The sequence below is a fragment of the Anabrus simplex genome, chromosome 3 (genome assembly GCF_040414725.1).
Source record: "Anabrus simplex isolate iqAnaSimp1 chromosome 3, ASM4041472v1, whole genome shotgun sequence".
Taxonomy (NCBI): domain Eukaryota; kingdom Metazoa; phylum Arthropoda; class Insecta; order Orthoptera; family Tettigoniidae; genus Anabrus; species Anabrus simplex.
In genome coordinates, this window is record NC_090267.1 from 499308272 (window position 1) to 499326296 (window position 18025).

The following is an 18025-nucleotide window of genomic DNA, read 5'->3' on the forward strand; positions in this document are numbered from 1 at the left end:
AACACTTCGCCACTCGATGGAGCATACTTTGCCAGACTCTACGCAACACACCTGCATCAACCATTGCCGATGCAGCATGCACGCGAGCTATTAGGTCTTGTATATCCATGGGTGGAGTACTATAAACATGTTCCTTTAAGTGTCCCCACAAATACAAATCTAGTGGATTAATATCCTGGGAACGTGGAGGCCAGAACATTGCACCTCCACGATCAAACCATTTCAATGGAAACGCTGCATTTAACCAGTTACGCACAGTCATTCCAAAGTGTGGCGGTGCACCATCGTACTGAAACCATAGCTGTCGCCGAACACCAAGTGGAACGTTTTCTAAAGCGTCAGGAAAAGTATTGCCCAGAAACGTATGATAGCGGGGAGCATTCAACTTGTCCGGCAATAGGTAAGGGCCTATAAGCACTCCTCTCACGATTCCAGCCCACAGATTTATGCTAAAGCATGCCTGAAAGCCACGTTCACGGGTGACATGTGGGTTGTGGTCAGACCAATAATGGCTGTTGTGATAGTTGAAAATACCTTCCCGAGTGAAGCTACATTCGTCACTGCATACCACATTCTTTATAAAATGTTCATGACCTTCAACTTGTTGCAAAAGCCGTTCACAGAACTGTACTCGTTGAATGTGGTCTTCTGGCCGCTGGTGTTGAGTTAACGTGTAATGATATGGATGCAGTTTTTCGTCGTGTAACACGTCAACAACCGGTGTTTGAGATACCTGGAACTGCCTTGCAATATCACGGGTACTTCACCGAGGTGATTGGAGAACGGCTTCAAGAATGTCGTCCTCTGTTTGTGGAGTACGTCGAGTCATTGGACGACCTCTGTCCACTACTTGTGGACGAAGATTACCGGTTTCTCGCAGGCGTTGCGCAAGGCGACGAAAAACATCCTCATCGGAATGGCGCCTTTGAGGGTACCGTGCTGCATACTCACGAGCAGCAGCAGCAGAAGCTTGGTTATCGGATGCACCCAACACTAAAAGCATATCGACGTATTCGCCGTGTGTGTACTCCATCAGGAAGCCGCCCTACATACACTTGACAGGACCAGTTATGGTTGTGTACTGCGTGGTTAGTCGACTCATGTGACTGCCATGTGTTCGACTATTGTCAAGTGACAACAGGATGTCATACTTACAATAGCAGTTACCCTACACGACGGGAACTAGGGACCTGACGTCACACACACAAAAGAAGAAACAACCTGACGTAGATTCGAGCGGTAGCTCTATGCTGCATGTGGGTTTGATAACTCAGCCGTTTACTCACTGAGCTGCGACGGAGGAGCGGGATGATGCACGTTTCTCTATTACATTCCGCTGCGCTGCAGGAGGTGACAGTGTTGCCAGCTTCTCGTTTTCGACTTGTTTTCCAACAGCACCAGGTCCGATTTGGCTATAGAAACTTTTGTCTTACAATGGGATGATGAATCACATGCCGACCTCCAAGTGCGGCATTTTTTGTTCACCCTGTACATTGTGGGAGAGTAAAATCATTGTTTCGGTTCCGTATAAAACCCCAGCTCATTCGAGTAATTTGAAATGGTATGGACCATAAAACCTACCTTTGGACACGTGGATGCTAAATATAATGTTTGGTTGAAATATCTTGAGTAGTTTTCAAGTTATAAGAAATACGCTTTTCACGGACTCGCTTTTGAGTTAAGTCCATAGGGACGTGTGTTGAAAAACCGCCCGTTAATGATATCTCCCTGATTAATCCTCCTATGGAAGTGATGCATGTGAGAAAAACGTTTTAGAAATTGATTTCCATTAAGGACGGTAGATTTCCATTAATTTTGGATGTGCATATTTTGTGGAAGTGCAAAATCATAGTTTCGGTTGCGAATAAACCCCCAGTAAATTTAGGTGTTCAGAAATAACATTGGCCCTAAAATCTACGCAAGGACAGGTGGATTCTAAGTATGAAGTTTGGTAGAAATATATCCAGCAGTTTTCAAATTATAAGAACTCAGACAAACAAACAAACAAACAGACAGACATATGGACACCAAAGCTAAAAAATATGCAGATGGTCATTATTACACCTGAAACGGATAACTGTACGGAAATTTCTCCAAAATAGTCAATACGCAGACACAGGATTTTATTTATGTAGATGACACTACTTTTAGGTTTGCAATGCCAACTAGGGGCTTGGATTGTGTACGACGAAGTAGAGTAATGAAACTGTTTAGGGGTTGGCACAAGAAAGCTTACGTGGTCTCTTTCTAAGTTGCCACTACTGGTATTTCAAATTAAGCCAGCCAATCATCGCCCAGCTCGCACGTACAAAGAGGGACAATCTTGGACCTTACGCATCTATCTGAATCTTGATCAGTGCAGTGTTAATTTATTGAGGTTCTCCTCACAGGAAGCTGCAGGCGAGCTGGGGCAGCATCTGAGGTAGGCGGCAAGACTTTTCTCTATCATGTGAAGTTGCTTGTGTGTGACGACGGGAATATACCACTGTTCACCTCTAGCACGTAACGGATAAGGTTGTGCTGTAGTTTATTTATTCAGCCATTATCATCGTTGTCGTATTATATTGTGAGGGCCATTCAAAAAGAAGTGAGCCGGAGGCTATAAAATGAAAACCGCTGGAAGGATCGTAATGCAATTGCCTGAGCAAGAAGGTGCGGTCCCTATAAGAGCGCTGAGGTCCTACACTCGCTGCTGGAAGGACATAGGTGCACACCATGTGACGATAGAGCGAGCTCGCAATGTCCACTGCATGCAGTCGTGCTGAAAACAGTGAAAGGGAGGCTTCAGAAGAAGTGTAAAGGGGTGTAGAGCGTTTTCTGACAGCAGAAGGAATAAGATGAACGAAAATTAATCGAAGAATGGCACAAAAATACGGAGAGCACTGCATGTCCGTTGCAAGGGTCAAGGCCAGCCACAAGCGATTCTGGGAAGAACGGATGTCTTTGGCTGATGATGCACGGTCTGGAACGTCACACCGCATTACCGATGCCATTGTCGAGCAGGTGGATGTCCTCGTTACGTAAGACCAGCGAGTTATGGTAGCAGCCATTGCCGCAGAGGTCGGAGTGCACGGCATCATTAAGGGCAGATTGAAATTTCGCTAAAAGTGCGCCCAATGGGCCTCACAGTCTCCATCCCCGAAGATGACATCTTCGACGACCTTTGTGCCGCTGGCTTTCCGGTCCACAATGTCTATCGACTGGTTGATGGCCTCACCTCTGCACCTTCTTCACAGATTCTGGTTCATCTCAGCGACGAGGCCGCCCTTCAACGTCTCTACACTTCGGGCGGAACGATTCACTGTCAGATCTATGCAGTGGTGCCAACCCCACCAAAAATTTGAAGACCAGCTTTCTGCCACCCAACCCTTGTCCCAACTGTCCATTTCAGACGATGCCTCTGTCCTCAACTCCCACCATCCCAACAACCACCACAATTACCACCACAACACCGTCCGTTCTTCTCCCTTCCTCACTTCCCATCACCACTGTTACCACTTGCCATCCCTCCCCTGTTATGTCGTCCTCTCTCCCTATTTCTGCGCCCCCTGTCTTTCAGCAAGTACCTGCTAACCCGCCGGCCTCGTCTGTCGCAGTTTCGCCACCGCCATCTCCGCCGGCTAACACCGCACAGCAGTCATCATCGACCCAGCCGCCTTCACCGTCCACTTCTGCCGTGTACAGCTGTGTGATCCGTGAAATCCCTCCAGACTTCTCCGACAGGGACGTCCTCCAAGAACTCCGTGCAGTCGGCGTTCCCGTCCGACGAGCCATTCGGATCCGAAACGCCTCCGGTCCGACTTTTATGGTACGCCTCCAGCTGACTACCTCCGAAGCAGTCCAACAGCTCATCGCCACCGGTGCCCATATCCACGACCATTTTTATCGCGTAGAGCCCTCTCTTTCTCCGCCTTCACCTGGTCGCCTGCCCTAAGATTGTCCATCTCGTCGCCCCCGGCCAACCCCTCCTCCTATTTTTCCACCTCCACCAGTATGTCCACCCCCTCCTCCCAACGGCTTCCTCCCTTCTCCCCTTCCAACATTTGACCACCTCCGTCTTCTCACTGCTTCTCTTACCCATCTAACCACTTCCTTCCATCTCCTTACTTCGCACATCTACCCCGGCACTTCCTCTAAAATCCACTTCCTCCCTTTCACTTCACTTCTTCCCTCACGCATATCTTGTACTTTGATAACACATGTATTTGTAATCACATATTTGTATTTAACATTTGCAAATCTGTTAATAAAGGTCTAGGTAACCTACACATCCTTAACCTCATCTCCTAACTTATTCACCCATACTTAGGCATAGGCACAATTCCCCTCCCATCTCCTATATATTCACATCCTTTATCCAGCTCCTTCTTCCATCACATCTCCCCAACCCGCCCGCATCTCTTGGCCAGAGAGAGGGCGTTACCCTCTAGGTGGCCCGCCCCACCCCTTCAGGGTGGGGAATGAAAGCATTGTTAGTTAGTTAGTTAGTCCAAAATGTACAACATTAGAAAGAGCGTCTTTGCTCCACACAATTAATTAGGACAGGGCCTCTCAAACGCCCGAAATCTTACGCGTGCAAATTGAGGCGCACAGTTCCTGTGTACAGTGCATCGGTCCCATTCGGCTCAGACCAACGCTTTGTCTCTGGGCTACTCGGCTAAGCTCGGTTCAACTCGGCTCGGATTAGGAGCGCTGCGGAGCAAGTGAGGGAGAGGGAGACAGGCGGAGCGAGCGAGACTGGCGTGGGAGAGAGGGAGACAGAGCTATTGCTCCAAATCGAGGAGTGGGGGTCTGCACTCTAGTTAACCAAGCAAAGTCGTCTTTTGCACCGTGCACAGTGCGTGCACTCTGAGAGGCCCAGAATTAGGAGACTACTCTACAAAATTTACAAGATTCAAGCCTGTCCAAGGCACAATCTAATTTTTACAAAACAAACAGCATTATCCGCTCAACAGTCTAAGTTACATTTAAATAGGAAATTGAATAACAGGGGCAAAAGGTGCCCATTCTACCTGGCCTTAGTGAAAAAGAAAAGGTTAAAGTAAACCAAAATGTTAGGAGGCGAACACTTGCACTCCTTTGAAGTTCACTCGAAAATTCTTAAAACAATATGTGGGCTTACGGCCCCAAGTTACAGAGGTGACTCGATGGAGAAAAAGTTTTAAATTACAAAAGGAAAATTTTAAAGTGTACGAAATCCTAGTCACCTACATACCACGTTGAAGGGGAATACCTCCGAACTGACAGGATCGCACCATAACAAATACACTACGATGACCCCTGTTGCCTCTGTGGATTAGTGGTAGAGTGTCGGCGTCCTGACCCCCAAATGGCGGGTTCAAACCCAGCAGAGGTAGTCGTATTTTTGAAGGGTGAAAATAAGTCTATTTAACACTCCATGTCGTACGATGTCAGTATATAAAAGATCTCTGGTGACACATTTGGTGTTTACGCCACAAAATTCATTAAAACTCAGCCACATACGACCAAGATAGATACGGTTTAGTCTGTCTGCCATCTAGTAGACTAGAGTAAAACGGAACATCGAAATTGAGGAGCATCCAGCCAGATGGCGTAAATTAAAATATCTGCACACGGTAGCTGAGGACATACGATTATTATTGTACCGGAGGTACACCAACTCCATACATTCAAACTAAGCGCCATCTATAATATTATAAGTGAAACTCATTTCGGAAGAAGTTTGAACGTTTATCAACAGACGTCTCTACTGTCAACCTAGATGCTTCCTCTGGTGAGAGGATGGATAATTAATTTTCAAGAGAAATTTTGTTGTGCTTAGTTGGTAAAACTAAATTGTTTGTAGATTGGTTTTGGTGTTCTAAGGTTTTCAACACTTCTCTCTCTTCCCACCTTCTTAGTATGTTAGCCAGTAGGGAATTTTTGAAATTTATTTAATCAACCAATCAAAATTCATGTAATAGTCTCTGAAAGCTAACTCGAGGGGAAGGTTTCAAAGTATTTTCTTAATGTAACTCTGTAAATCTTTAAACCAGCTCTAAGACCTTATTCAAACTTAGGGAATAAAGAGTGTGTACCCTCATTTATTCGCCTTCAACCTGGTATTGAGGTGACTGATTTTTATCTTTAAAATCTATCTCTTAATCTTGTAACTTAAAACTTTCCTCAATCTCGTCACCTCCGTGACTCTGTAACTTGGGGCCATAAGCCCACATGATCTTCTAGCGAATTCCAAAGGAGCGCAAGTGTTCCACTCCTAACATTTTGATTTTCGGCCAGTAATTTAACCGTTTCTTTTTCACTAAGGCCATGTAGAATGGGTACTTATTACCTCTGCTAAAGTTATTATTATTCCTTTCCTTTTTAAATGTAAATCAGGCTATTGAGCGGATAATGCTGTTTTTTTTTTCAAAGTTAGTTTGTGCCTTGGAGAGGCTTGAAAGTTGTAAATTTTGGAGAATAGTCCCTTACTTAAGCATGTGAAGCAAAGACGCTCCGGGTGAATGTAGTAAATTTTAGAGCTAAGTCTCCTCGAGGATTTATTGAAGGGAGTAGTGGTGTTCTTGTAAAATTTGTAACTTGGGAGCTTCCAGGTCATTTTGTAAATCTTTTTGTAATACTGTTTCTCGAGCTCACGAGCTAACGTTTGTCCTATTGTTATTTTGTATTGTTCAACAAAGTTTCAAAAATGATAAGGAACCAAAAAACATCAGGAAAGAAACAAAATTTCAAATTTTAAAGTTTTAAATCAAAATTTGATTTTTTTCTCTATCCACCCATTCTTTCAACTCTGTCCACCACGGTATCCGCGTAACAATTATTATTACTATCAGTTGATGTGTTTGTATTTGATGGTAATATCTCTCAAGCCGATCTTAATTCACGTACAGATTTAGCAACACCGCTCACACACCCCATTTTCATCCATCCACGAAGCGATCTGGTTGTTAACTTCAGCAGCTGATAAAATGACAATGGATCGAGATATCGATTTTTTTTCAATTTATCTATCAGTATGACCAAATACAGTGGAGACAATACGCGACACTCAGCGAGATATCGAGGGACAGCTATTAGAGCTCTCTCTAGCTGATTGACCTGAGAACTGCTGATTCTGTCATAAGAGCACCTGTATTTGTGTGTGAAGTTTTCGGTGTTATTTATGCGTTTTCAGTGAGCTGACATAATTAAATAGTAGCGTATGTCATTCCTTAATATCTCCTCTCAACATGAGGGGAAAGGTATGTGCTGTGTTTGGCTGCAGTAACTATGAAGTAGAGAAGAATGCGCGGTCTTTCTTCCGTTTCCTTCGTGACAAGAAAATGTAATTAATATTGTGTTTGCATATATATTCTTCCAGTGACAAAGAGATTTTTATAGTACATCATAATCTTCTGACCTGCTCGACCCATATTTTAACTGGCTTAAAATATAATACGCACATTTTATTGTATAGTGCAGCAGTTAGCCTTCAATACCGACGTGTTGTTGTAGGTGTGATCTGTGGGTTTGATTTAATTCAGGAAAATACATATGCATATGAGTGTGGCTGGTTGTATTCCAAGTTACCCCATTTGGAATGCCGTAATGCGTTGTCAAGCACTGAAGAAAATATGGGTGATTTAAGAAATGTACTTATTTTGTTGAAACAATATGATGATGCAAATTTGCTTTACCCTAATGTAATAGCATTATGGCACGTACAGCTTATAGGGAAAGTTTGAATGTTTTTGAGGCTAAATTTATAGATTTTCTTTCTGTTAGTAGGCTTCAAGTTGAAAGGAAAATTGTCCAGCTCTTAAATGTAAATTCATTGAATCACGTGTGTAAGGAATGTGCCGATATTTTTGTTGACAAGTGTTTTAATATGATGATACAATGCTTTTAAATGAGAAAAAAGAAAAATCTAGCCGTGAACGTTCAGGCAGAAATTCTAAAGCTAAAAAAGTAATGCATAAATGAAAGTTCAAGCCCTTTCACAGCAGTCCATTTCACATCTTGATTATATGTCTAATTTCAGTCTTTAAATAATAACCTGTTAAATCATTCGTTTATCCAGAATTGCTTTAGCAACTTTCAAGTTAATATCTTAGTAACAATTTCTTTCTAGACGTAATTTATTTATCCATTTCCGTATGTACATTTCCATTGATATTTGAATTTAGCGCGAATTTTCAGGTCAAGCCACTAGGAGCGCCACTTGCGACTTGTCTCCCATTTTAACAAGGCTAAATCTGGAAGTGTCGCGTATTGTCTCTACTGTATTTGGTATGACCAACCCTCTATCTCTCATATACCCGGTTCACGTTGTTTCTGAACACCCTGTATCTCTCGCCGAGATTCTCATTTTGAGAACGGGCCGATGACCTAGATGTAAGGCCCCTGTAAACAACCAAGCAACATCATCATTTTGTGAACAAACACTGATGCTCATTGTTCAGTAGCGACCATGGGGTTCCAGTTGAGTCGGTTTGCTTCCTCTTACTTGCGCAGGCTCTTCCTGTGCGACCTTCCTTAGTCAACTCTTGTTCAATACCGACAGTATTAAGTTTGTGAGAGCTAAGTAGTATTTCATTTTCATACTCTCCATATCGTTATCTCTTGCCGACAGCTTAATTTGTCTAACTCATACCAATGAGTCCGCCTCTGTGGTGTAGTGGTTAGCGTGATTAGCTGCCATCTCCGGATGCCAGGGTTCGATTCCCAGCTCTGCCATGACATTTGAAAAAGTGGTACGAGGGCTGAAAAGGGGTCTACTCAGCCTCGAAAGGCCAACTGAATAGATATGGGTTTCGATTTCCACCTCAGCCACCCTCGAAATGGTTTTCCGTGGTTTCTAACTTAAGGCCACGGCCGCTTAATTCCCTCTCCCTTCTCTATCCCTTCCAAGGCCCTTGTTCAGCATAGAAAGTAGGCAGCCTGGACGATGCACTGGTCCTCCTCCCCGGTTGTATCCCCGACCCGACGTCACACGGTTCAGGACACTGTCCTTCAGGCGGTAGAGATGGGATCCCTCGCTGAGTCCGAGGGAAAAACCAACGCTGGAGGGTAAAGAGATTAAGACAGAAAGACCCGCGGTCTTTGCGTTACGTTGGACAATAGTTATTTTCTCTTTCCTTGTTCAAGGGAAGTTTGGAAGACGTACAGTACTAAGAGTATTATACCTTCATGAAGTTATTTTGTTTTGTTTTAATAGGTGTGAAACATTTCTTTCTTTTTCATTTTCAGGAAGTAAAAATACATTACGTCGAGAAAGGTGATCCTTCGAAGCCACTGATGCTCTTCGTTCACGGTTTCCCAGAATTTTGGTTCTCTTGGCGTCACCAGTTGAAAGAATTCTCTAAAGATTACTGGTAGGTGCTTTATTATTACCTATATTTAGTTTTCTTTAAGCTAACATACTTATTCATTAATTTATTATAAAATAAAAAAATACCGTAACATCCCATGGCTCAATAAATTCACTATTATTAGTAGCAGCAGTAGTTGTTTTTAGAAGTTCCTTTCTGTCGCATCGATATAAATGGCGACGATGGGATAGGAAAGGACTAGGAATGGGAAGGAAGCTGCCCTGGCCTTAATTAAGGTACAGCCCCAGCATTTGCCTGGTGTGAAAATGGGAAACAATGGAAAACCTACTTCAGGACTGCCGACAGTGGGGTTCGAGTCCACAGTAGAGGAGCTGTGGTGATTCAACTCCATAGCGTCAGCATTTTTTCTGCTGCGTCAGCGGATTAACAATCTGTGACGTCAGGACCACGTGCTATTGTTTGTAAACAAAGCCACGTGCTTGGCTACGTGCTTTGGAAGACGTCTGTCAAGATATCAAGATGACAGCTGCTATGCGCAGAATGTTAAACAACAGAGCGTCACTAAACTTCACTGCTGCTATCTTGACAGACCGTAACCTCATATCTGCCACCTTATGCACGTGGTGGCGGGCAATTTAAAATCGACGTGCCTTTTTTGACCTCCGTCAAGATGACAGCTGCCATCTTTAACCACGTGAGCGCAGAATATTCAACATGTGAACGTGGTTAACCTGAGTGCTGCTATCTTGACGGGGCTAAAACTCATTGCTCCCACCTTATGCACGTGGTGGCAGGCAATTTAAAATCCACATGCTTTTTGGCAGCTATTAAGTCCAAACTACGTGGGCGTGAAATTTAAAATCCGCGTGCATTTTGATAGGTCCTAACCATGTACACTTGTTTTGCCGCAGAGTTTAAACAAGTAAACATAGCTAACCTCAGTGCTGCCGTATTAATAGACCCAAATCTCACTGCTGCCACCTTATGCACGAAGTAGCCGTGGAATTTAAATTTATGTTGACAGGACTTAGCCACGCCGCGGAATTTGAGGACATAGCCAGGGGACCTAACTACAAGCAAGCTGCCCTTCTTGACATACTTACCATGTTATAACAAGCTGCTCTTCTCGACATGCCACCATCTTAGAGATAATAGTTTAAAAGCAAGCTGCGCTTTTTAACATACTACCATCTTATAGCAAAATGCCCTTCTCTACATACTTCTATCTTAAAGCAAGCTGCTCTTCTCAACATACTTACTTTATACTACCACCTTAGAGAACATAGTTTTAATGCAAGCTGCCCTTCTCAGCACTCTCAGACCCTAACCTTACTACTGTTATCTTAACTACGTTGTCTACAGAATTTAAAAATATAACAGCTTCCTCATCCTCTGATGTCCAGACATAGAATTTAGGAAAGCAATCCTAACCTTATCTTGACAGATTATATCCAAGAAGAGGAGGGAGCGGTAGGAGGGGGATGTGGTAATACAAAGATGGACAAAGGAATAGAAAATCTAAAAAAACAATACACCAATTCTACATTATTCATTATTATTACTGATATGTACAACATAAGTAATTTTGTGCATCTTGAATGATAATGTGATGTCCTCTTCTTACACAACTACATGTTGCTGTGCCCCCATGGTACGCTTGTAAGGGAATCACTATCCCATACACGTTTATCATCAAACGCAGTCCGACTCGTTGGCTGAACGGTCACCGTACTGGCCTTCGATTAAGAGGGTCCGGGGTTTGATTCCAGGCCGTGACGGGGATTTTAACCTTAATTGGCTACATCCAATGGCACGGGGGCTGGGTGTATGTGTTGTGTTCATCATCATTCATCCTCATCACGACGCGCAGGTCGCCTACGGGAGTCAAATAGAAAGACCTGCATCTGGCGAGGCAAACCCGTCCTGGGATATCCCGGCACTAACAGCCATACATTTCATTTTTTTCATCAAACGCAGAAAATGAGCATGTATTTCGCTCAGTGGTATAAACATGATGTTTGCATGAATGGATTCTTTTTTGCATACAGAATGCGACATTTCTAGTTGTTAGTCCATCGCGATAGTGTTGAACGTGCAGACGGCTAACTACGCTCGAACGTACGTCTTTTGCTTTTTTGACAGATAATGAATTTTGAGTATCATAGGCATACATTTTTGGTGCTAAACTAATAAAGTCTGTTGCAATATTCATGCGACATTTATCTTTCGTAAGCCCTATAACTTTTTTGTTCTGTGGCTTAATGTGAAATGGATTACAAGGTGAAACGGAAGAAGTGTCAAAGTACTTAGTATGGTTTCGCATCGCATCGTAGACTTTCATATTCCGAATATGATAAATAAAACTGTCTGTACCCGTATACAAAAGTATAAGATTAGAAAACTGTTGCTTTTTAAATCCATAATGAAAATCGTACATTTTTAATTTTGAAAAATCAAGTATAGCCATTCCTAAATAAATTGGCTTCGTATAGACGATCTCAGTTTTTCATTTCAACAGAAATAAGGTCACGATCGATAACATGATAAGCTTTGAAATTTGGTTTTAAGATGTACTTGCGTGTCCCATACCGTCCATCTTATTCATTAATTAAATGAATGTCGCGATGTTTGCGGACATTTTCCATGCCTTTTCCATAGATAGAGTTATTCATGAGTTCGTAAAAACGTACTCTCAAATGTTGTAGCACGTTGACGATGCTCAGTATTTAAATCCATTTACGGTTTAAGCCTTGCTTCGTGCTTAAACGCAACAATACGATGAATACACTCTAACTGTAAGCCGTGTTCGAGTCATTGAACAAGACATTCTATGTGGATAACATAGCGCTTTGCCGGGAAAAGAATAGCTAGCAGCTTACTACGCTTTGATGTACTATTAGGTGGAATCATTTTTCAATGCAAAAATGAAGGTCAGAATGAGAAGGGTATGCGAGTGTAACCTCTAACACGTAGCCGCGATTATTATCTTTAGCAGCTTGAAAAAAAAACCCAAAATATTCCATTTCAGTTCCCGTTAGACATACAAAATCTTTACATGGTAATGACTGTGACATGGCCCCCCCATACAGATTATTTACATCGAAAAACATGATATAAGAATCTCCTTTCTCTGAATTATAATTCTGGAGGTAGGGATTATTTGCGATGGCATGCCTGTTAACAAGCGAAACTAGTCCACCGCGAATGCCGCGTTCAAGAAACAAAAGCATGTCGACATCCGTGAGAAGATCAAGTTTAACATCTGTACACTTTAGCATGGCATCCCACGAAAGACCGGGTGTCGTGTAGTAATAGCAAGGATCTGATCCATAAATAGTTAAACACATTTTACGGAACTTTTCAAACACATCACAAACTAAGAGTGTATCTACCTTCAAATACAAGTCGGCATATTCACCTAATGTCTGAATATAAAAAGTTGACCACACCTTACAGGCATGTAAATAGTCTTCATTTGAAATAGATACTGGATGCTTATCGTATGAGGATGAGCTTACTGACGGTGTACTACATTCACTTAACACACTTGTAAATGCAGACTGGGAAGGTAATTTTATTTCTTCTAATGTTTGAAAGCTTTGAATATAATCATAGGGCAGAATACCTTTCCTTATACAAAGTTCAAATTGCTCTGGATCTGGAAAATACTCTCGAATATATTTCAAGTCGTCGCTTGAAAGACAATTTACAAGTGTATCAAGTGAAAAGTTCATAAATTCATAGGAATCTAGAAAGCGAATGCTAATATCGCCTACACGATAACTGAATAAAATGAAGAGTTCATGATTTTGCGCAATTACAGCGAACTTTGTGCAATTTAACTGTGCAAACTCACGAACAATAAAGTGGATGTCATAGCCTGGCAAGTTATAGAAAAAGCAAGGAATAAATGTCGGAACACGATATAAAAGGTTGCATGAATGATGTGCAGATCCGCGATATTTCCCAGGAAAGATGGCAGTGATCTCTAACCTTAATCTCTGGGAATGTAACTGGTTGTTTACAGATGTGACATTCATCGGCTTCATCGTCTAAAATCATCTCATCCAACGTCATTTGAATTGGAGCTGCTTGTGATACAAGGAAATGAACGCGATATGCTAACTGTTCTAATTCCTTTAACAGCCATGCAGTACAGTTTTCTCCTCGATACATCTTAAAAATGATAGAGATGAATCGTAGGAACAAACAACTTTGTATGCTTCTGAAAACGGAGTGTGCTTCTGTACATAATCAGTATAGGGTTCGCTCATGTCTGGTTGGCAACGATGAAAAGGTACAGTAGACCATTCGAAATGTGCATAAACAGTAAACGGAACAGGTTCCTGAAAATTCTGAATTTCATTTCTGCATTTTCACTGTTAAATACTTTGGCACTTCTTCCTTTTCACCTTGTAATCCATTTCACATTAAGCATGAGTATTATAACAGAGTTTTAAGGTTTAGCACCAAAAATGTATGTCTATGACACTGAAATCAATTCGTTATCTGTCAAAAAAGCAAAAGACCTACGTTCGAGCGTCGTTAGCCGTCTACACGTTCAACACTATCGCGATGTACTAACAACTAGAAATGCCACTATCTGTATGCAAAAAAGAATCCAATCACGCAAACATCATATTTATACCATTGAGAATAAATGCTCATTATCTGCGTTTGATGATAAAAATGTGTGTGGGATAGTGATTCCCTTACAGGCGTACAATGGGAATACAGCAACATGTAGTTGTGTAAGAAGAGGAAATTACATTATCATTCAAGATGCGCAAAATTACTAATGTTGTAAATATCAGTAATAATAATAAATAATGTAAAATTGGTATAATGTTTTATTTTAGAATATCTATTCTTTTGTCCATGTATGTATTACCATATCCTCCTCCTATATGTTCATCAAACGAAAAAATGTTACCTTCTCCTTACCGCATCCTCCTCTTCTTGGCTATAATCTGTCAGGATAGGGTTGGGATCGTTTTTTAAAATTCTATGTCTGGACATCAGAGGAGGAGGAGAAAGCTGTTACATTTTAAAATTCCGTAGTCAATATAGTTTAAGATAACAGCAGTAAAGTTAGGGTCTGAGAGTGTTGAGAAGGGCAGCTTGCATTAAAATTATATTCTCTAAGATAGTAGTATAAAGTAAGTATGTTGAGAAGGGACGATCGCTATAAGATGGTAAGTATGTTGAGAAGAGCAGCTTGCTTTAAGATAGTAGAATGTCGAGAAGGGCAGCTTGCTATAAGATGGTAGTATCTTAAGAAGGGCAGCTTGCTTTTAAACTATTATCTCTAAGATTATGGTATGTCGAGAAGGGCAGCTTGCTATGTTCTATAAGATGGTAGTATAAGGTAAGTATGTTGAGAAGGGCAGATTGCTATAAGATGGTAAGTATGTCAAGAAGGGCAGCTTGCTTGTAGTTAGGTCCCCTGGCTATGTCCTCAAATTCCGCGGCGTGGCTGAGTCCCGTCAACATGAATTTAAATTCCGCGGCTACTTCGTGCATAAGGTGGCAGGAGTGAGGTTTGGGTCTGTTAAGATGGCAGCACTGAGGCTAGCTATATTTACTCGTTTAAACTCCGCCGCAAAATAAGTGTATGTGGTTAGGACCTGTCAAAAATCACATGGGTTTTAAATTCCGCGCCCACGTGGTTTGGACTTAACAGCTGTCAAAAAGCACGTGGGTTTTAAATTGCCCGCCACCACGTGCATAAGGTGGCAGGAATGAGGTTTAGCCCCGTCAAGATAGCAGCACTGAGGTTAGCCACGTTCACGTTTAAAATTCCGCACCCACGTGTTTAAAGATGGCAGCTGTCATCTTGACAGGTGTCAAAAATGGCACGTTGATTTTTAATTGCCCGCCATCACTTGCATAAGGTAGCAGCATTGAAGATAGGGTCTGTCAAGGTAGCAGCAGTGAAGTTAGCGATGCTCTGTTGTTTAAAATTCCTCCTGACCCAGCAGAAAAATGCTGACGCTATTGAGCTGAATCACCACAGCTCCTCTACTGCCCACTATCTCCGGAATGCAAGCTCACAGTTGCGCACCTCTAGCAGTATGGCCATCTCGCTTGATATTAGTAGTAGTAGTAGTAGTAGTAATTATATTACATTTGGGAGTATTTCTTCTAACAATGTGTTGATAGAATATAATATGACAGGGCTCAGTGTCTCAGATGGTTGACGCGCTGGTCTTCTGACCCAAACTTGACAGTGTTGATCCTGGCTCAGGCCTGTGGTATTTGAAGTACTCAAGTACGCCAGCCTCATGTCGGTAGATTTACTGGCGCGTAACAGAACTCCTGCAGGACTAAATTTCGACACCTCACTGTCTCCGAAAACCATCAAAAAGTAGTTAGTGGGATGTAAAGCCAATAACATTATTATTATTATTAATCCGTTTACCCTCTAGGGTTGGCTTTTCCCTCGGACTCAGCGAGGGATCCCACCTCTACCGCTTCAAGGACAGTGTGCTGGAGCGTGAGACATTGGGTCGGGAATACAACTGGGGAGGAGGGCCAGTTCCTCGCCTGCTAAGCTGAACAGGGGCCGTGTGGGGGATGGGAAGATTGGAAAGAATGGACAAGGAAGAGGGAAAGAGGATACCGTAGCCTTAAGTTAGGTTTCATCCCGGCATTTGCCTGGAGGAGAAGTGGAAAACCACGGAAAACCACTTCGAGGGTGGTTGAGGAGGGAATCGAACCCATCTCTGCTCAGTTGACCTCCCGAGGATGAGTAAACTCCCTCCAGTACTCATACCGCTTTTCAAATTTTGTGGCAGAGCCGGGAATCGAACCCTGGCCTCCGGGACTGAAAGCTAATCACACTAACCACTTCATTACAGAGGCGTTCTATTATTGTTTTTATTATTATTATTGAATATAAAATATATATTATATCTATAGGCCGCTTAGAGCCCATGATCATTCAGTCGTCGAGTCCCGTCGATTTAAATAAGTATCCAACGGAACGTAGAAGAGGTGGTGGTATACAAGTTATAATCTCTAGATAGCGTGCCAAAAGCCTAGAATCACTCCCAAACTTCTCCGTAGTGTTCCTATGGAATGAGGACACATGATGTTGTCGGTGATTCCTCCATCGGATGGTGACGTTAAGCCTTGAAGTATTGTTATTCGACAGAAGTAGCCTGAAACATGTGCCGATACTGGGTTACACCCTCTCCCTCATTATCATAATACGCGCAGGTCGCCCATGGTGTCAAATAGAAAGAGCTACACCAAACAAGCCGAACATATCATCGGACACTCTTGGCACTGAATGTCATACAGGTACTCTAAATAAATAATATAATAAGCCAGTTGGCTGCCAAGTTCGGACAATGTCGTTAGCTTGCATTCGGGAGATGGCGGATTCGAACCCTGCTGTTGGCAGCCCTGAAAAAGCCTTCCGTGGGTATCATTGAAAACCTTGTTTGTGTTGGTGCGACGTTAAACCACTAACATAAAATAGTTTTTCATGGTTTTCCATTTTCACGCCAGGCAAAAGCTGGAGTTGTTCCTTAATTAAGTCTACAGTCGCTTCCTTCCGAATTTTATCCCATCGTCGCCATAAGACCTGTGTGAGTATATGCGACGTAAGAATAAGAATAAGGATAAGAATAAGAATAAGAATAAGAATAAGAATAAGAATAAGAATAATTGTTACGGAATTTCCGTGGTTCAGAGAGAGGTGAAAAAAGGTGCTGGTTGGAATGGGTCTATCTATAATATCAAAGATTAACTTAAAACTTTTAAAAAATGTTATATTTCTATTCAGAATATCATACTTACTAACAGTGTATCAGGTACAAGGACAATCATTTTGATATAGACATAGAAAACCCCAGAATAGGGAATTAAACGCTTTTTGGCTTCAGGCCACTAATTTACAGCCTCACAAATGTTGTGTTGTTTAGACAAGGACAAAAGTACCCTAATTCCAGAGAACTTTGCTCCAACCGTCACAAATTTACTGCCTTCCAAAGGCACTAATAGTATCACACAAAAACCAGAAAGAGTTTACAAATACTCCGAACCCAACAAAGGAGACTAGCTTCCGATTTCTTACAGCCTAGTCAAGGCAACATTACACAAAAATCTTACAATTTCCAGCCTCTCTAGGCTCAACCTACAATTTACAATTTACAAACTACTGGGCCTTCGTGGAAAGTAGAACAGGTTAAATGACTGGCCCGAACACAAAATGTACGGAGGCGTACACTTGCGCTCCTAGAAAACCCTACTTGGGCTCGCGGCCCGATGATACAGAGACTAATCCCAAGCTACTGAGGTGACTAGAGTGAAAGGTTAATTTAATGCTTTACAGAAAGAGAAACAGTTACAAAATCGTAGTCACCTCGAGATTTACAGTTTAAGACATTATGAAATTTTACATTAGCAAGAAGTAATTTACATTTTAGAAATCAAACAGTTACACAGAAAACTGGTGGCCATTACCTGCCTGCCTCCTGTCTTAACACACACACTCAGTCGACGATCAATAAGACAAGGTAGCTTGAAAAACCGCAGCTTATATACCCGAGGGGACGGTCCGAAAAGGCTCTGGATTAAATCCGGACACACCCTCTCTTTTTTATTGAATAGTTTTAAAAATCACAAAAAGGCTGTGATAGGCTGAAAAATAAATAAAAAAATGTCTAATTGCTCAGATTCAAAAGCTGGCGGGATGAGAAGGAAGTGTCGAACATCTTGAAATA

General features: G+C 42.1%; 1 protein-coding gene across 1 annotated transcript in view; it reads left to right on the forward strand.

The window, feature by feature from the left end:
• Positions 1-18025, forward strand: part of LOC136867477 (epoxide hydrolase 4) — a 201449-nt gene that overhangs the window by 72363 nt on the left and 111061 nt on the right. The window contains exon 2 of the mRNA XM_067144685.2: positions 9211-9335. Coding sequence (XP_067000786.2) covers positions 9211-9335 — 125 coding nt within the window. The remainder of the gene's footprint in view (positions 1-9210; positions 9336-18025) is intronic.